Source organism: Cyprinodon variegatus, unplaced genomic scaffold, assembly GCF_000732505.1.
Source record: "Cyprinodon variegatus isolate N-32 unplaced genomic scaffold, C_variegatus-1.0 Scaffold115, whole genome shotgun sequence".
NCBI classification, from domain to species: Eukaryota; Metazoa; Chordata; class Actinopteri; order Cyprinodontiformes; family Cyprinodontidae; genus Cyprinodon; species Cyprinodon variegatus.
Window position 1 is genome coordinate 1,306,180 of NW_015150568.1, and position 20,763 is coordinate 1,326,942.

The following is a 20,763-nucleotide window of genomic DNA, read 5'->3' on the forward strand; positions in this document are numbered from 1 at the left end:
ACCACAGATGGATGAGGTTATTTGACAAGCAAAAGTGGATGAAAACATTGATTGATGTTTTCTACAAAGTATGGTGCTACTGTAAGAGCTACTTCCATTGAGAATGATGCTTTAACAGCTTAATACAGGCTCTGGTCTATGAGTGGGAGTGGCTTTTATTTTGATGACTCCAAGATCAAGATACAGGAAGCCAGAACTCCAACGGTAATACATCCTTTCTGATAAAAAAAACTAAAACAAAAATAAACTATAACTCATGATGAATGTGAATTAACTGTGATTTCAAACATGATGACTTACAGCCCACTGCATATGGGCTTTATTGCCATATCCTACTCCTCCCTCTAACCCAATCATGTGCCTTTTATTTCTAATGTAATCTTTTTAGGGAGGAACACACGTTATCAGGGCTTAAAAATCTGTGGCGCTGCCAGATGTTCATATCCATTAATGTTGTGGAGTCAGGCGAGGCAGGCCTGAAGGCTAAACACAGTTAGGAAGGTAAAAGGGCTGTAAGGAACACACAGAAGGTCATTGCCTGTGAAAAGGCAAGCTGTAACTTGAGATACTAGAGACATAGTTTAGCTGTAGGTGGAAGGAGCAGAACATCTTTAATCAGGGTTATCCTTTGAGAGAAAACACGATTTCCTCTTTCTCTGTTTTGATTATACCTAAAATTAGGTTAGAAGCGGATTTCCCCAGTGACTATTCAGGGTTTCCATGGAAAAAATCTCAAACATTTGTTGAGAAAGACTTCCAGTGTCCCACCAACTTCCCCAGCGGGCCACATTTATGTTTTCAATTCAACAAACATTTTCATCTAACTGTTTTAGCAAGTATGCTATAATACTGACCAGACTTCTTTTAGGCTAGACTGTCAGAGGTGACTCTTTGACAACGAGATGGTTATCTTAAGAAGCGTGATATGGCTTCCACTCCTCTGTAGGCTACAGAGCAAGGTCAAAGGTTAAAGATCATGGGAGTCTTGTGTTTTGAGCAGTTTCAACTTTGACTTTCAGGTAGTTTGAGCTCTAACCAGAGCTGAATATCATTAAATCCTCTCAGAGGTTTGATCTGAGATGTTCTATTTTATGTATTAACCTATCCCATTACTAAAGCTGTGCATTCTATGCCCTCTAGCATACACTTCATTCATTTTCAGGTTTAGAGCTCAGGTCCAAGTCACATCTATAAAAATTAAATCAATCCACATCAATGCAATTCTGTCAAATAGAATGAATCAGGTTCAATTGCTTTAATTCAAATTTAATTTCAAGGAAATTAAATTCATTGATGTCAAAATGGTGCATTCGCAAAATACTGAGCTATGCCAATTTTTTTGGGGGAAAAAACACTGGTTTACTCTAGAGCAGGGTTCCTCAGTTACAGAGCTGGAGTCCTGCACCCTAGAATGCATAGAATGCATTCATGTTCTCCAGAGACCTGCTGACGACCTTATTATGTGACTCCGAGGTGTTGAACTGGAGACAAACTTAAAAGAGGCAGGACACCAATTTAGGATTTCTGCTCCAGAGCGTATCTGCCAAAATGATTCTGGCAGAAATAGATTTACATTCACTTTTCATTCAACTACCTGTAACAAGTTTTTGAAAGAAAATTTGATTGGTATTGAGACATTCTACATGTATATGTGTATGTTACTATACATGCTTTTATTCTGTAATATGTAAGACAATAGGAATTACAAAATGAGAAGAATGATAACAAGGCTTTTCTTTCTTTTTACGACTCTCTTTTAATAAGAAATCCTTTGACTTCTTGTTTGTATAGAAGGTGTGGTCCAACATGGTTTGTTCTTGCTTCGGGTTTTAATTAACACAATTTTCTCTCTGTGATTTTAGTATTTTGTTTATAGTTGCAGCATTTGTTTACATGCGTTTGGTTGATTGTAGGTTTTTTGTTACATTTTTAATTGTTTGCAGTAGCAACAAATTGTTTTTAGTCATTTTCTTTAGTGAATCCGTCATGTCTCATGTCAACCAATAAGTGGTTGGATTGCTGTCTGTAACAAAGAGACCTACACCTGAGGTGTGTTGTCAAAGTCAGTCTGACAGCACCATTGCCATGGATATTTTTGGTAGAGCTGTAATGATTCATTTTAAACAACGATTCAAATTTTATCACAATTCATGGTTTCTGAGTCAATTAAAGGATGATCTTAGCTCATTTCAAAGCATCCGATCCGTTATATGCGTTAGATGTTTTAACAGTAGTTTTATCTGCTGATTTCACTGCTTTTTTTTACTTGGAAATATTACAACGTTAATATATAAGTAAAGGTAAAACATCTCTTCAGGTTAAATCCAAAGTTGATTTAATTGCTGCTTCCACGGCTGTTTTTCTGTATAAAATATTACAATAAAAACATTGATATAAAATGATATATGCAATTGACATGGCTGCAGGTTAATGAACAGAGGTTGAACTTGCTATTACTGTCATTGTAATGAAGCTGAAGTGAAAATTCATTCTGGAAGACTTATCAGCTTTACCTGGACCACTAGCGATGTCCCTTGCTTAAGCTTCAGCCAATCAAAGTTAGGATTGCACCTCCTCTGAAGCCAATCATCTTTCAAGATCCCCTTCATTTAGGGACTGATGTTACCTTGATGCTGCTGCAGCAGTTATGGTGTCAGAAGCTACGGAAGCTTGTTAATTATTGTTAACAATCTCCAGCTCTGTGACTTCTCCTCACTCCGCCAAGCTGTTTTGAAGTCTGCGCCGCTCACGCATGGTCATGATGTCACAGACAGACGACTTAATCGAGTAACATTTAACATCTTTATAATAAAAAATACTAATACAAAATACATTTGTCCAATTCATCTGTATTTATCCTGTATTGCAGTTCCAAATGAGCTAGTTATAAATATCTGCACCACATCCAGTTAGAAATGTAAATTGTTTGAGATAAAGAGTTGGCAAATACAATGGCCCTTATCTGAAAAGCAGTTGTTTGCTGTGCATTCCCCGGTTATTGATAATTATGTGTAGTAAGGGGGAATAGAGTGCTGATTTGAAGTTATGCACACTAAGTCCCCACAGAGGTTTTTTCAAAATACATAATTAATATGAGTGGGGAGCCAAGCTAGCACAACATTCCAAGGTCTTTTATTGACAGGATTAAAGATGAATGAGATGTACTTGAGTTTGACAAAATAGGTGCTGCCCGTTCTTATCAGGCTGAGGTTTTGGCTAAAAGCCCTGAAGGACAAAGATGCTCTCTCTACCTTGGGACCTTAGCCAGAGCTGACAGGAGCGATGTGCTGTAACCTATCACCCAAAACCAGAGGTTCAGGTTCTAAGGCATTAAAACCAACAGGTTGTGGTTTGCAGCACATGTGTAATCATTTTAGTCATAAAGACATGTACACTAAAGAAAAAAGGCACATTGGGGGGTTTGTTGAGTGTGAGTTACAACACACACTCAAAATAAAATCTAAGCCATGTGATTGTTTCCAGGTACTATTACTTCTCAGCAAAGATTGAAATCAATACGATAACCGATTAAGTATTACAGATGGAAAGATGAAGGTTCAGGGGAAGGAAAGGAGAAATTGACTGGGTCATGTCCATTTTGGTATTGAGTCGATAGGTGAGAAGGGCAGGAGTTGTTTCCTTCCTGGATTCAGCTGACCTTAACAATAGATGGCGTGCCCTTCGATAGCATGATTGACTAACCAGCGTAATGCACACAACCTCTCTGACACAAAGAGAGGGACGGGACGAGAAGCCAAGTGTGTAAAGAATTAAGGTACATGAAAAGGCCAACAGACACGGGCATCTCTATACAGGGGCCAACAGGGGCCAGGGCCCCTGTTTATTCTGGCCCCTTTTATTCCCCTTTTACTGAACTCATAATACTAAATCAACTGATGATAATATGTGCTGACACAGAAATGAGAACTGGCTGGTTTCTTGCACTAATTTAACTTTTTACCTTAACTCATTCTTTACAGGAATTTACAAATGAATGTGTTGCATTTTTAGCTTTAGTTGTAATTAGATAAGATCACAATTTTGATCTGATAGATGAGGGGTCCGCAACCTGCAGCTCCAGAGTCGCAAGGGGCTCTTTGGCTTACTCAGTATATCAAATAGTGAACTTTTGCACTGTTTTTTATTTGTTTTGTTTCATTATTTTGTTATGTGCCCTAATGAAAAAACAAACACAATGCACACAATTAACCTTGCATCTATGCACAATGATTTTACAGGCATTGGTTCTTCTATGGTGAAGTTTTAAAGGTGCATTGATTTGTTCTATTTAAAATTAATCAACAAAAGCTGCGGTAAGATAAAAGGAAAATTCCAAGGATAAAACCCTAACAAATCCCAGCTCTCAACCATCCTCTACATGCAGACAGAAGACAGTAAACATTGAATTAAGTTAACATTTACTTTGTCATGATAAATTACATTTACCACCCATGTTCTTTAAGTAAAAAAGTACTTATGTATAAATATCTGGAAACTTTGAAATAAAAACAGTTTTAATTTTGCTTTTCTTTGTAAATGATGCAAGTATCTCTTAAAAAGGACCATGTATCAATTTAGAAGAAAAAATAATCATCAGCATTACAGCTGTTTTTTTTCTTCCTACAACTGTTTTAAAGATCCATCTTTGATGGGGATCTTTGCCACAACCCTAATCTGCGTCCTTAGTTTAATATCTTTCCCATTTAATGAGATACTTTATGTATCCAAAATCTTAATATCCCAGAGTCAGACAAAAAAAATGCTGTAAAATTGAAACAAAGGTCCAAATCAACCCCTTTCACATGGGGATTTAAAGACTTAATTTGCATGGAGGGTCTGGATGTCAACAAATAATAAAATAAGTATCCAAATGTGAATTTGAAAAGCATTTAACCAATATACAAAAACAATGTGAATCATGTAGTGAATCACAAAAGGACAAAATGGCATCAAAATTCCCGATTTTCTGCATGTAAAGCCACATCAATTCTGTAGAAAACGAGGAATCCTCAAACCCATTCAAACTTAACAATTCTCAGTCTTTGTTTATGACAGTCGGTCTTTGTACAGCATATAGTTTGCATCACATGTACTGACCCATATCTCAACTAAACTGGGCTGTACTGTCACAGCTGACCTCCTCTTTTTTAACCCTCTTGATCCTTGTTCCACACAGTATGCGCATTGTGACGACGAGGAGTTTTTTTCAAAGGCGACTGTGTCACCATTCCTGCTGCCGGACATACATGCACTCTGACTCTATCTTGTCAAGCTGCCAGCCAGCACACAGGAATTTGCCCTGACATTCCAGGCCAAAAAGCTTTTGGGTGTGATTTTACACCAGCGAATGTGTTGGGTGACAAGGGTGAACACAACACTCCCTCTGCACTCGTGCCGTCAAATCATTGTGAAAAGTCTAGCGTCTCATGAGGATGTACAGAAATGTGTTGGGTAACGTCTTTATAAAGTATATTTTGTAATGATATTTTCTTTTAATTTGCCATAAATGCCTCCAGCAAAGGTTCTACACTTTGGCATAAGAAATTTTAACAATAATTTTAGGTTGACTCTTGTGATTTTTGTCAGTAAAATATATATTTATTAAGATGTATGTTTCAAGCTCCTGTTCTCAAAGGTTTACCTATATCTCTTTTCCAACACACCTGAACCAAATGTTATGCTTTGTACTAGGCCTTTGCAGAGATTCAAATGCCGATATTCTTATTATAGGCATTTGAATTGGTGTTGAACAGGCCTCCATTTGATCAATATTCATAATAATCCTGACTTCTTATTGCTTGTTGGCGGTGTACATCTTGTCTTTTTTGGCTTTAAGGCGAGCGCAGGGGGTTGGTAATGCTGTTTTCGTGCCTGAGGCGGCTTGTGTGGTTGAGGCCGTGGGTTTAGTTGTAGTGTGTGTGTTTTGTGCTGGTTGGGGCTTGGCGCCTTGTTCCGTGTGGCGTTTTTCTTCTCTGGCGCCTCGGGTTTTAGTTCTTGTTGTTTTGCTTTGGTCTCGTTTTTGGGTCTGTCTTGGTTTGGCTTTTATTATCCTGTTTGGTGGAGTTTGTCTTGCTTAGGTTGTGCCCGCCTCTGGTCTGCTGCGGTGAGGAGACCCTGCTGTTGTGTGCTGATGTTGGGATTTTTACTTTTTGCGTTCCACTTTTATGTTGGGGTCTTCGTGGCTTTGTCTGACTAAGTATTGGGCGGCCTTTTTATTTTTTTCCTGAGCTTTCTGCACTGATTTGATAAAAGTACTGTCTAAAAATCATAAAAAAGATAGAAGTATATGCAAAACATGTTTTTTATTTTGTTTAAGAACAAGTGAAGTCATATTTTACTTTCTTCATCTTTTCAGTGCTTTGAGGATCTTCTGTGCAAAAATTATTAATGTTTATAGTTTTTGTAATAATTACAAAAACTGTCAGGCTCACTGTTTAAGCAAGAAACTACTACCATTTTCAACAAGAAGCCAGTTGCCAGAGCAACAAACAGCATAATATAAGACAAAATTAATTGATAAACAGGAAGAATAAACATGGAGCCTTAGAAATGAAAGAGCAAGAGATTCTAAGAGGAGAAAGAGAACAGATGCTCAGAATGTGACTTGGTCGATAAAAACGATGGGGTTACTCTTCTGCATTCTCAGGTTTCCCAAGTTGACCTCTACAAGTGCTGATCGCGTTCTGCCGCAGAAGACACACACATACACTAGAGTGTCATACATACACACATGGAGTGACACAAGTGTGCACACAAATCTCAACAGCCCTGCAGCTTCCCAGCCACATGCATGAACACTTAGAGGTGTGGGTGAAGCATGCATGGGGGAAAAATGAGATGTGTTGTGTAAGTTAGGATCAGAGCCAGACGTCTCAAGGAGAAAAAGGGAAAGCATGACAAAGTGGACAGGGACCTTTCAACAAGAGATTAAACAAACACGGACAACACCATTCTTTAACATCAGTCTTTTGTGTCCTCTTGTTTTAAAAATAGCATAGGAATATTACAAAATGTCATTTAAAATGTGTTTTGGGCTTGTCAAGGTTTGTTTAGTGGGTGCAGCTTATAAATAAGAAGTCATTGCTTTCATTGACAGTAAGACTGTATAGTGCATAGTGTTAAAACTTCAAACAGCTGTTTGCAAGAGTCCACACGTAGCTGGAATTACAAGTTCAACTCAGGCGTGACTGAACATAACTTATACATAGAAAGTCCCTTTGCATAAAAAAAAAGAAAACAAAAAACAAAACAGTTAGGCAAGGATGTAAGGCAGCAGCTTCTTCCTATGTAATTACATGTTAGACAACACTCACAACCCACAAGTAGATTTCCTGTTACAAGCTGTGAAGTTAGCAGAATAAGCCAGAGGTAAAATTACTGTAATTTAACATACAATAAGATATAAACTTCAATGGAGTACTGGTTAAAGGCTTTGATACTTATATGGTTGGTTTACAGTTGATAGATCATGACAATTTCAAGTCTTGCACCATTCAAATTTGAAATAGTTACTGACAAGCTTGTTTGTATTAAACTTAATAGATGCCTGAAGTCTAAACTGATTTTCTGCCTTTGATTTTTGGTCTGTATTTTTTTTTTTGTTTTTAAGGCTGTGGATGGTATGGGGTTACTATGGTTGAACGTAAACAAAGAGCAGTCCTGAGAAAAAAATTCTAATAATGATGGATTTAGGCAACAACCGTTTTATTATACATGGCTAATACTGGGTTGGACTCCTTTTTACCTGCAGAACTGCCTTAATCCTTCATGGCATAGGTCCAAGAAGGTGTCAGAAAGCTTCCTCAGAGCTTTTGTCAATATTGACAAGACAGCATCACACAGTTGCTAGGACTTTATCAGCTGAACATCTATGGTTTTCATCTCCTTTTTAAAGAACATCTCAAATGTGCTTTATTTTGTTGAGAGCTTGTGACTGAAAAAATACAGTGAGCTTTGAGACATGATGCATTATCCTGCTGAGTAGAAGATAAGATACAGGATAGCCATAAGAGAAACAGATCTGAGTCTGCATCATTTTCCAATCTTTACTTGTTTTGTTTTAGTATCAATTGTAGCCTTAGTCTTTTCGTCTGTTCCTCAGCATCTTGTTTGTCTTAAAGCAGTAATCCCTTTTCCTCTTGCACTCTGAAACCAACAAAGCTTTATTATCCCCACTGCTACTGATCACTAGATATCTTTATTTGAGATGATTCTCTGTAAACCTAAGAGACAATTGTGTGGAAAATCCAAATAAATAAACCGTTTATGAAAAACTCAGATGATCCTGCCTTGCACCAAATTCTGCCTCATGTTCAAAGCTAGCATTCTTTTCCATTCTCATGCTGACTTTAAATTTTAAAAAACCATCTTCACCCTGTTTTCATGGCTAAATTCTTTTAGGTGCTACTGTAGACATTTATGTCCATGGGTGCTACAGTATAAAGCATCAGGGACACTTACTCTAAAGAGGCAGAAAAGCAGACGTACTCAATGAAGCTGCCATGTAGTTAGAATTGCTTTAGCAAGCAATATTTTCTAGATCTCTGTATTACAAAGAACAATGCCAAGAGGTCTCATGATTGAGGTTGGATTGAATTATACAGTATGTTGCTGTCAACTCTCATATTAGTAGCATGTCTCCTCTCCTCACAGAAAACGGTCAGAATTCAGGGTTTAGAATAAAGAGAATTTAATATGAATCCAGAAAGGATGAATAAGAGTAATGGTATATGTCTTTGGAGATTAAATAAAGCAAATAGGATAGAAGCAGAAGATAAAAAAGAGACGACTGGAGAATGAATAGAGAAGTTGGGGAGGGAACATTTTTGGAAAGGACATTTCTGTCAATGCACGGTGTCCTGTTCCATGGGTATATATTTTTTAGAGTGTAAAAGATATCTGGGAAGATTCAGGACAGCCATGGAGTGGATGGTGAACGTATTGGATCTGTGTGTCTGTGTGTATGTTTTTAACTGAAGGTGGCTGGATGAAACTAGATATGTTGTATTAAGAGAAAAAAAAAATCAACTCTCTTTTTATCTAATGTGTTTTTGTTACAAGGAATACACAAAATATTAACATCAGAATTTATATCTCAACCAGACTTTGTCCTGTAATTAAAACTGCAACAGTCATGAAACACAGGGTGACAGTGATAGTGATACAGAACAGGGCTATCTACTGTAGAGAGTGAGAGGGACAAAGTTACACATATGGCTGTTATATATATTGAGAAAGGGTTTTGTCTTAACATAATAATACATAAAATATATTACATCTGTAAAAATCACTTATTAACAATATTAATAATATTTATATTGTACAATCTTATTTTAAACCTATGTCATTTACAGGTATGTTTATATATCAGTGTTTAGCCTGGACTGAATAAGGAAAGAGATTCTTAGGGAATAGAGAATAGAATAGAATAGAATAGAATAGAATAGAATAGAATAGAATAGAATAGAATAGAATAGAATAGAATAGAATAGAATAGAACCTATTTTCTCACAGCATGGAAGCTGGGGTCTATTGTCAGAAAGTGGGGTAAAAAAGGTTATAGTTAATGTAATTGGCATACTCAGATGAAGTTAAAAGTAGCTGATTAGTGGGATATGCAACTTGTACAAAATGTTCATGTATATATATGCATAAAAAGAGTGACACACTGTTTCTAAAAATAAAATGGAGAAATGATGATGGAAACTGTCTATTTTTTTGGGAACAGTGATGTTTTTCGAAGTTTAAGAGCTACTGGAAAGGAGGAACTGTGATAACGCTCCTTAATGCATCTAGAGTCCTGCAGTCTTTCACAGTGCCAGTTTCATGGCTAATTAGTATGCATAAAAACATTCTCTCTAATCTTGTGCATATGTTAAGAGGCTGATTGAGGTAAAATTCAGTTAAATTGTTCTGAACCAAATTACAATAATAGTCATGGCAATTTATTGTAAAAGTCAAAAAGTGAGGCTGAAGAAAAATTTAATGCAGTCTTTTCAATCTATGTAAAAAAGTGAAATTTGAATGTTTACTTTAAGTTTAGTGCTGTCTTATATAATACAATAATCCATAGCCATTTAAGGGCAGGCACACAATCCTGTTAACATCAAATCAGATTAAAATTAAATTAGCTAAATTCCGATTTTTGGCTAGTTTGTTACATTTTGGTTCATTTGAGTACCATCCAATTGATACGATCCACGTCTGCTGACCTCTCAGTTGGAAGACGACCACTGTCTGGTCAGTTGTCGTTGGTTGTCGTCTTCCAACAATAAATCAGTGCTGCTGAGTCATTGCTCCTACAAATCATGATGTGCTGCACAGATCAGGCGTTTACAGATATTTTTAACACTTTGCTTAAGACGTGGCATTTGTCACACTGTTGTAAATCCTCCACTATCATCAACACTGCATCTGAAATAAGCACAACACACAGAGAATGCACTGAATGCTGAATGCACCTGAGGACACCTAGCAAGTAGGTAAACTTACAACTCAGTTTAGCAGCAATGCTGCCAAATAGAAAGTTACTGGGGAATTTATGTAAGGAAGAAAAATAAACTTTCCAAATTTAGAAATATACAAATCTAGAAGAAATTAATACATTTGCTATGTTATGAACACCAAAAAAACTGCCCAAGATCTAATTTGCCCGGGCTTTAGCATAACTCTTCAATAAGAGTGTCATAACTTAAGAAAAGGTAGTTGAAAAAAAATAGCCTTAGGCTGCATATCTTGACAAGTACATAAGCAAAAAAGTTTGACATGCTTGAAAATTCCTACCCCAAGAGCCCCACAAAAGCTCTGTGCATTGACTTGTGAATGTTTTCACCTCCTCAATTGAAAATGGATGCCTTGCACTCAGCAGCTCTCATGAGGTATTTAGAGCCCTTGGAAGCCAACAGGCTTATTTCCTGTTGATGATGTGAGTAAGAGTAAGTAAGTGACAGACGAGGATAGGTTTCCATATCCGCGGTGAGGAGAGAACATGTCTGCTAATGGTTGGAGCAATGTGGGAAGGACTGGATGGACAAACACACTCTTATGCTCATTAATGGTTACCCTGGGAATTGGGGTAAATGACCATGATATGGGATCTTATATGCGTGGTGTGGGGTTGGCTCCTTTGTTTGCCAGAATGAGATGAATTCATGGTTATACTTAAAACCGAGGATAGAATTTAAAAAAGGAAAGAGGAGCATGGAGATAAATGATCTGACTGGCAGATGTGCAATATTTTTGGCTGTTGTTTCTGTCCCTCCCCTCCAAAGAAATATTCATTCCGAAAACATCCTGCTTGGTGAGATATTTAAAATTGTGATGCAAAGTGCTCCATCTGCTGCAGGTTATAAAGATGCAACCTTTTGTTGGGAGGAGTTTACTTCTGACTTCATCCATGTTTCATAGATCAACAAACTCACGAATAAAGCTGCAAGTGTCTCTGAAAGCTGCAAATACTTCTATTAAATGTGTGAAAAAAAGATCAATTGAGACAATGTCATCTGACACCACTTGACCTGCCATCATGAGGAAAATCTATTAAAGGCTTCAGTTTCTCTAAACTTTTCTCTGTGATCAGCTTTCTGCTCTCACTTGAAAATACCCTCAAAGGGGTGCATACAAGAATTAAAGCAGCAGTGAAGATTTGATTTTGAAATGAGATTACTCATTAAACCTCAAGATTCCTTGTAAGGAAAGTCCCACACTGACATAGCATTTTCTTTTATGATGCAAACATACCAATAAAGAATTTACTGCTTGTTTTTTTGCTGCTTTTCCCAGCATTATTTCTGCTTTTTTCTCCAAGTAAGAAATATAAGAAAACTCTGTAATTTGGATACATTTCAATTAAGAAAATCTAGGATGTCACAATAAAAGATTTTTAAAGAATTATATGAAAGTTTTGGTGAAAAACTAGTTTTTTCTCAGCCACAAACAAGCATGATGTCTGGCCTTCATAGACGTGCAGAAGAATCTCTTCTTTCCTCTACTCATTACCTGTATTAAAGGCGCCTGTTTGGAGTCATCTGTATACAGACGCCTGTCCACAGCCTCAAATAGTCAAACTCCAAACTCAGCCATGGTCAAGACCAGACAACGGTCAGAGAACACCAGGAAGGGAATTGTAGACCTGCACCAGACCAGGAAGAGTGAATTGACAATAGAGAAAAAAAGTTGGGTAAATGTGGATGATGTACTGAGTTTAGGTTACCTCATATTTAGCCCTGTTCAATGTGGACCATCTGAAAATGGAACTGTAAATGGACTAAATTTTATAGAGCAAAATCATCACATTCACTCAGTCACACTCAAAAACATATAGTTTTAATCCACACCGTTTGGATTGCAAAATATCTAACACGTATCTTTAAACTATAAAGTGACATACTGCAGATTACAAAAAAAACCATCCCCTAAAAAATCTCCCTTTAACGTTTTGCCTTTGGCATTGTATTAAAACACCAATGATGTTTTAATGCTGTTTGCAGCTTTATAAATAAAACATTTATTTCATTTTTTCAGTTACAAATAGCACTGCTACATTTTTTTAGTGGGTTTAGCCATTTTGCATACTTGGAAACTATATCTTTTTTATGACATGATATATCCTACCATTAGCTGTTGAGGAGCAGATAAAATGCCTCTGCTGCTGGATTCTGGTGGTCTCTGAGTTTGATACACATGTTATAGAAAGTGGAAGGGTGAATTATTTTCTTTCAGGACGTTTCTGTGTTTTGCTTAGGGTATTTTTTTTCTTCTTTAATTAAACACTCAGGTAAGGCTTTTTAAAGATATCTGGACCCTGAAACCTAATATATGAAATTTTATTAGGCTGTACCTACTACTTATAAGGTCTTTAGGTGTTTCTTCCAGTTTTAAATCAAACAGAGAGCTGAAAGGAGGAAGAATATCGCACTGACACTCAGCAGGTAGCCAAAAGGAGCCAACAAGTTCAAGCCTGTTATTGGAATGCTGCCCTTTTAACTTACAGTAACTAGGATACATTCAAAACAAATCCAGTTTATATTTCTTTATTCTTTGCAGCAAACGACCCAATAGATGTAAGCACATTTTCTCCAAGTCCTTCGGACCCCCCTGAGGTTTTCAACCCACTAGGGGACCTCCCACCAGAGATCACTACTGAAAGCAATACTAACACCACTGATGGACACCCCCCAGAAAGACTCAACCCGGGATTGAACGATAAGCTCATCCCCATCTACTCCTCCATCCTGGCAGCGGTTGTTGTAGGACTTGTGGCCTTCATTGTCTTTAAGAGGTGAGTACAGTGTAGTTAAAAGTGCATATATTTTGCCATAGAGGTTGAAGCGCATCATCTTACAGAATAGGAATCAGAGAGCTGCATAAGCTATGTTACAATTAGCAACATTGCCTCTGATTTACCAGCTAAAAACTGAATAAAGTTTAACCGTAATGCTGCTACTTTTTCTTTTTTTATAATGAATCTATGTATTTGTGATGCTACAAATAAAAGTTCAATGATAAATTGATATCTGTTTACATCCTGGATATAATATATGGTTGTCATGGTTTTGGCTTTCTCTTTCTTTGCCATATTTTTTATATTTAATGAATCACCTGCGGCTGCTTTTCAATATTAGAGTAGTGTTCTTGTTTTATGGGTCACATTATGGTCCTCTAATCCATTTTTTCCATAAATGATGTATGCACAACATGTTTTAGACATTAATATTGTAATAGTTATATTAATGTTGCATTGCTTTTAGTATTTTGGAAGAAACCAAGAAAAGAAATGGGAGATTGTGAACAATTCAGCTCCTAACAAGTTCATTGCTTTAACAGTCTAGACCAGAGGTCACGGATTAGCGGACCGCGGTCCAGATCCGGACCCACCTGCTGGCTATTCCGGACCCAACCTGATTTAAAACATTTATAAATCACTGAATGTTGTCAGATGGTAGTGTATAACTTCACTTGTGCCGCTTCTCCTGTTTGTACGTTAAAGCCCTCGGGAACAAGGCTGCATGTGATGCATATTAGCCAATGAGATGTGTCAGTCAGGGCTTTTGCCACTAGCTACTTTAAGACACAACAGGCAAATCTATGGCAAGCCGGCTGGTGGGTAACGATGATGAAAAAATGTGAAAGAAAGTGTAGATTGCTGGAAGAAGCGCGGTGAACTAGTGACAGAAAAGTGAAATGGTGTGCTCAAAGATGACCATGCACATTTTTAGTATGTTTGGTTCAACCTGCTGCTGTGAAGCAGGATTCTCCACCATGAACAGAATCAAAAGAAAATATCGATCCGGGCTCAAAATGAAAATGTGCTTTGGAATGTCTTTATCACCATTCAAACCCAGGTTTAAAGTCTCACAGGTCAGCTAAAGCAGTTCAGTGTTAAATTCTGTTTAAAGTAATTATTAAAATTGGTTTCATCTATATCTAGTGAAAACTAGATATAGATTAGTCAATCAGGAAATTGTCTATATACCACACTGAACAATTGTTGTTCTTTACTTCAAAAAACACATTAGATTTTAAAATTGAAATTTTAACATTTTTCTTTTAAGTCAATATATAACATGGATGCATAAAATCCTCATTTTTTTTAAATTCTGTTCAAAGTAACAGATTATAATGAAAAACGTTACTGGTTGATGATTTTCTTTATTTCACACCCCGCTGATTTTTCATTGGTTACCGCTGGTCTAGACCATAGTAACAGTCCTGAATAGTTGTGTAGTTGTCAGATGGGGTTTCTTGCAGCAAGAGGGTCATCGGTTGAATCCCGACATGGTGCCTTTCTGCAAGTTTGCATGTTCTTCCCATTCATGCATAAATAACCCCTGATAGGACTATCTCCCAAAATACAATGGTTATTGTTACCCTTTTGTTTCTACTTATTCTCATCAGGTGGAACAGCTGTAAGCAGAACAAGCAAGGAGCCAACAACTGCACGACCAACACCAACCAGACTCCGTCACCGGAGGGAGAGAAGCTCCACAGTGATAGTGGTATTTCTGTCGACAGCCAAAGTCTGCAAGAGCAGCAGGGCCAGACTCAGTCACAAACTGGTAAATTCACTTTTGAAATGCTCACCAATACGAGGATATAAGTGCATATATGTATTTTTTTTCCTTTAAATGTTTCAGTTTTTCTCTATATTGTTCCACTTAGTAAGTTTAAAGAAATATTCCCCTTCAGGAATGAAGCATCTTAGACCTTCAGTTACATGTTGACAATGACCTTTCAAACTAGCAACTCAGCAGACAGGTCCACAAAACTGCAGGGTTTAGGAGTTAGGTTTTTTGGACTGTCCTCACTGCTGCTTAATTCATGTTGAAAAAATGTATGACTGTTACTGCATATTTTACCGCCTGTAAAACATTAAAGAAAGCAACAACAAAAAAAAACCCTCTACAAATAGTACCAAATCTGTTTCTTAGGTTTTTAGATACAGGATTCAGAATCAGTTCACAAAATGTAATTCTAAACAGCTGAATGCAAAACAATAATAAAATGGAAAAAATATTTTTATTTACACTTGTGTGTCCAAAATGACAAAATAGAATCTGTCTGTCTGTCTGTCTGTCTGTCTTTTGCATTCTTTTATTTAAGATATTTGTTGTATTTTTATAAAAGAGCTAGAAAAAAAACAGCCTTAAGTAAAAATGAAAATGTTTTGCATTCTCATTACTTGGCAACACCCCTTTAAGCAAGCATTTCAACTCGCTTTGACTGTTTCATGCATCTAACAGGGATTTGGTTGTTTTTAGGGGATTTTTCTCCCTCTTTTAGTTAAGGGGCTCTGATATTAATATCTGCTATTTTTGACTTAACGTCACTGTTTTACAGCGGGCTATCTCAATATTTGAAAAAAATGTTTGGAAATTATTTTCATAAAACCTTCAGTGTGTGTTTAAGAGAAAATTACATCCTCCAAAACGTTTCACCTCAGGCTTCTCAGTTGAGCTCAAAGCAGAGTCAGAGAGCCACTCTTATGTGGTAAAAACAGAAAAAAATAAAAAGATTTTTGAAAGGTCATCAGTTCTTAGCAATTACATGGTTCTGAGAACACATAATCTAAAATTTGTGTATTTTGGGTGTTCTAAACAAAATGTGATTCAAAACATTTAGCTGCCTAAGGCCGTTAAATTTCTTATCACAAACATAAGGACTTCTTATTGTAACTCCTGTGTGTTTTTCTGCCCTATGTTAACTTCTAATAGCTGTCTTCAATAATGAGCTGAGAGGAAATGAGGCTCACTTCAAATAATGCATACACCTTAGTGTGTTTCTTTGCACAGAGAGATCTGAGAATTTTTTGGACTGATTGTCTGGTTATCACCATTCCTCATCTTTCATTATAAATGATGTAGGATGAAAGGGTAAAGGGTGATTATTTTTCAAACTGGCCATGTAAATGGGTTATCACACAGGTGCCCAAGTGCAGTCATTAAGCACTGCTATCATCCAACCTATAGAAGTATCACTTCTCTAACAATCAAATTAAATGAATTGGCTCGTTATCAGGCCATGTATACCTGCATAGCCCACTTTATTAATCTCACACTGGAGAAATTCACCTTTGCATTTGACCCATCTCCTCTGGGAGCAGTGGGCTGCCATTGTGCGGCACCAGGGGAGCAGAGTGGGGGTAAAGGGTCTTGCTCAAGGAGCCAGAGTGGCAGTCTGTGGGGCTTGAACTAAGAACCTCTCTAAGAACATTAGGCCGCCACTCCCCAACTTATGACTAATGACTAAGAGCCGATGATACAATTCAAGATTTTGATTCTGGTGTTCAAGGGATTCATCTAAAAGTTTAAGTGTAGTTGCTGATGAGAACTAGACTTGCAAACCACTGGTTTATACTACACAGTGCTAGACTATTAAGCAAAAATAAACCATAATATTTATAAATTTTGTGTGCAAAAACCACTCACGACCCAGTTCCTTAAATCCAGGTATCTGGATCTGCATTGAAGTTCTGGCTTGAATAGGTCTTTGATCCAACACTTTGTATTGGATCCCCTCTTTTTGTATAAACCATAGAGAATTAGAAAATAACTATCTGTAAGTTTATGCAAGTAATTAATTCTAATTAAATAAAATATTTCAAATTTTTCCTTACAGTTGTGACTATCGATGAAGAACCTTGTCTGCTCCTTCCTCTTCAAACCAGAGAGAACGTGGAGAAGCTGCTTTCCCGAGGCAATGAAGGAGGAAACTCTGACCACATGCAGGACAGTGACTGGTGCAACCTGGCAGGTCTTCTCGGATACGAGGAGGAGCGGATTGCGACCTTTCAGCTGGAGGAGCATCCGGTCCGAGCGCTCCTGTCTGATTGGGCAAGGAAGGACTGTGCAAGCATCGAGGCTTTGTGCACAGCGCTTCGCAAGATCAACCGCGAGGATGTTGCTCAAAGTCTGGTCCTCAGCCCTGGTGGTACAAAGCCGACTGCTACTTCCGTGGTTTAACTTTTCTGCATAACTTTCAGCAAAAACTTAACACCTGAACCTTAATGTTTAAGTACTTCAAAAACAGTGTCTTAGATTATTCCACACGTTAACCCCTGAAACAGTTGCTTGATATTATGTCTTCATGATATGATCCAAGAAATCCCTAAAATTATATTTATCAAAAAGAATGTATAACATAACGAATATATCAAAAAAACAATTCCACCCAAGTCCACCCGTTAATTGCAAGAATATGTTTAATTAGGTTAATTATTTGAACTGTTAAACCAAATGGAAAATGAAATCAATTTGAAAGTTGAAAAAGTGCAATTCAATTGGACTGATGGTGATAAAATCCTCTAACCAAACACAGTGTCGAGCTGTTGTGTGCTCTGAACACAAATTTCCGTGGACAACCTTGTGTTAGCTTCCTTCTGCCTTATCCTCTATCTCTCTGGCCCTGCCACTGTTTACTCTATGTTCTACTACATCCACGTAACCAAAGAAGCAGAAGTGTTTCCAGACCTGACCTGCTCAGTGACATTATTTACATGCCATGTCAGACCTTTAAAATGTAATTTGACAAATGGCTTGCGTCTGTTACAACTGAGTTGGTTTCTTTTACTGGATGAGGTTGTCATTCTTGTAAGTCTTTGGATACGTGCAAATATGACGGCCTAAGGAGGTGAAAATGGAACCCATCCCTTCCCTCCCTCATTAGTAGCAGTGCATGTGGATATTCTTGTTTTTGTTTTGTTTTTATTTTTCATCTAGTGCTATAAAAAGTGCTAGTTGCAACCTGTGATTGTAGGCCCAGGTTTTTAGCCAGTGAAACATGACTCAAGTATCTCAATTACTCAAATAACTCATTACCCTAAAAATGGTACAAAACGTGTAGAAATCCTGCATACTATATTTACATCGTAAACAAGTAGACTACTAATGTAGGCATAGATTTAGTTGACATTCATAAACACCTACCGTCCGTAGCTCTGCATGCATGTAGTGTGCTGAACAAACACACAATCATATTTTTTTGTGCATTTGCATCTAAATGTATGAGAGAAACAGAAACAAAACTCTCAATTCTGCCACATATAAGGCAATGGCAGACTCTCTTGATGGGACCATATACTGTTTAATGTTGATATTTGTGGCAATTTGATTTGACTTTTTTTGGGCAACATGATGTATTACAGCAAACACACTATATAAGGAAAATGCAAAAATGAATTAAAGTGCTTAACTTGGGTAAGAAAGCTAAGTTATTATTATAAGTACTTTGTAACTCGCATAAAAAAAAATAAAGTTTTCATTTCGTGTTAACTCCTAGCTGACTCAACACATACAGCTTTAGTCTGAAGAACATTTAAATCCTGCTTTGGCTGACAATGTCTTCTTATGAAGAAGCTGAAGCTAATGGTGGCCTGTTTCCTTTGTTTTGGTATTTCCTGTCAGTTATTCAGTGACTGAATTAACTGCAGTCGAAACTTAGAGAAAAAGTTGTGCTTCTGGAACGTAGTGCTTTGCTTTGAATGTCATGCTATCTGGAGAGCACTCTGCCCTGATTATATCATATAAGATGAGTAACTGTGAGGTGCAGCAACCGGGACATTCTCTCTTTCATTGTTAATCTCGTTGTGAACTATTAAAACACTTGGATTATTAGGTAAAATCCTTTAAACCCTGTTACAATAAAACTCTTTAACATGTGAAACTACGACCATCAAACTTTTTGTTGCCAAAATTCTCAGGGAATTAGAGCTCAACTCTTAAACAGTCAACAACTGAATACATTTGCTTTAGGATGACTAAATATGTCATTATTCTTGCAATGGACAATCCTTCTAACGGACGAATTGGACGTAGAAACTGGTCTGTAGAAAAAAGCTAAATAGGAGAGTGGAGTTTTGTTTCCTCTTTGTTTGCAACAATGACTGCCAAATAAAAGGCAAACTAGCTGAGACAAAAGTCACAGGATGTATGAGAAATGGAGACGTTTCAGATTACTTCAATCAATGCAAAGGTAAAACCCAGGTATAAACGTTTATCAGCTCTTTCAGGTGAAAGCATGCAGACTGTTTTTACATTGCATTGTAGTCTCTTAATTTGAATTTGTGGGAATATTTTTTTGATCTAATGTGACGTTTTATTTTTGTAAATTGTGTTTTTTTGTTGAGGGCAATTTGGACCTACATTTTTTGTTCACTGCCTGTATGAGGAAAACATCAGAAGATACAAGCAACACGGCTAACTGACCCAACTCTCCATCTTGATCTGTTACAATGAAGCACAGATTCCTATTATTCACTAGAATACTGATCATAATGTGTTGTATTACTTTGTATGAAGGTATTGTTACTACTCCTAGTACTCCAAAGGTTGTTTGATTCCTAACAAGCAATTTCAAATGGTATTACATTTCTGTTTGATTGTAGCACTTAAATGTGTAATTATTCATGTTTTCTATGCATCACAAGTGCCTGGGAACTTCAGGTGAATGTTGATGTTGTACATTTGTTGATTTTAGGAATTTGTAAGTGTAATGAGCTTTTTTTTTTCTTCAGCTTGTAAATAATTAGCATTTATTCCTTAGTTTAGTTAAAGTCTTGTAGTTGCCGCTATACAGTAAAAATGTAAACATTGCTTACTCTATTACAGTTTATTATTACAGTTTATGTTTGATTTAAACATAAAGGAATGGAGCTTTATTTATAATTATTGTAATCAGCTGTTTCAAAGGTTTGAGGAAGGAAGAATTTGAAAATAAATTCTCAGTTATTTGGGGAATTAGCAAGTGCATCTAAGTAGAAGTGGTTTACCAAATTTTATGACACCTAATATAATTTCAACAAACAAGAGCACGTTTTTTTTTCTTTTAATAAAAGGCTAATTTAAGCATGTTTGTACAAACCCATTAGTGCCATATTTTACATTTCTTTTAGTTGTCATTCAGTTGTGAGAGTAAAGGCATACACAATAATTACCAATTTAAAATCAGCCATTAGAAGTTCGTTTGTGTAACTGCATGGAGCAGAGATGTGAAATCTTTATTCTAATTTAGCAAGCTGTAAGCTAGTTTGCTTATAATTAAACAAAATTTATAAATTAAAGACAAATTTCTTTCTTTTTAAGTCAAATCAAAATTGTCCATCGTATTTGTGGATCAGGTAATTCGCAAAGGTTTACAGTTTTAATATTTGCATGGTAGTATTAATATGTACAATATAATAAGCTATAGCAGACAACCTTCTTCATTAATAAAAATATTACAGGTTAGAGAATAAATGCTAAAACATTCCCAGATCAGATTATCTGGAAC

At 36.7% G+C, this 20,763-nt stretch overlaps 1 protein-coding gene across 1 annotated transcript in view; it reads left to right on the top strand.

Moving 5' to 3' along the window:
- LOC107085087 (tumor necrosis factor receptor superfamily member 16-like) overlaps positions 1–20,096 on the top strand; it is a 45,167-nt gene extending 25,071 nt beyond the window's left edge. The window contains exons 4-6 of the mRNA XM_015375234.1: positions 13,045–13,279; positions 14,896–15,056; positions 17,116–20,096. Coding sequence (XP_015230720.1) covers positions 13,045–13,279; positions 14,896–15,056; positions 17,116–17,459 — 740 coding nt within the window. The 3' untranslated portion in view covers positions 17,460–20,096. The remainder of the gene's footprint in view (positions 1–13,044; positions 13,280–14,895; positions 15,057–17,115) is intronic.
- Positions 20,097–20,763: the final 667 nt, after the last annotated feature.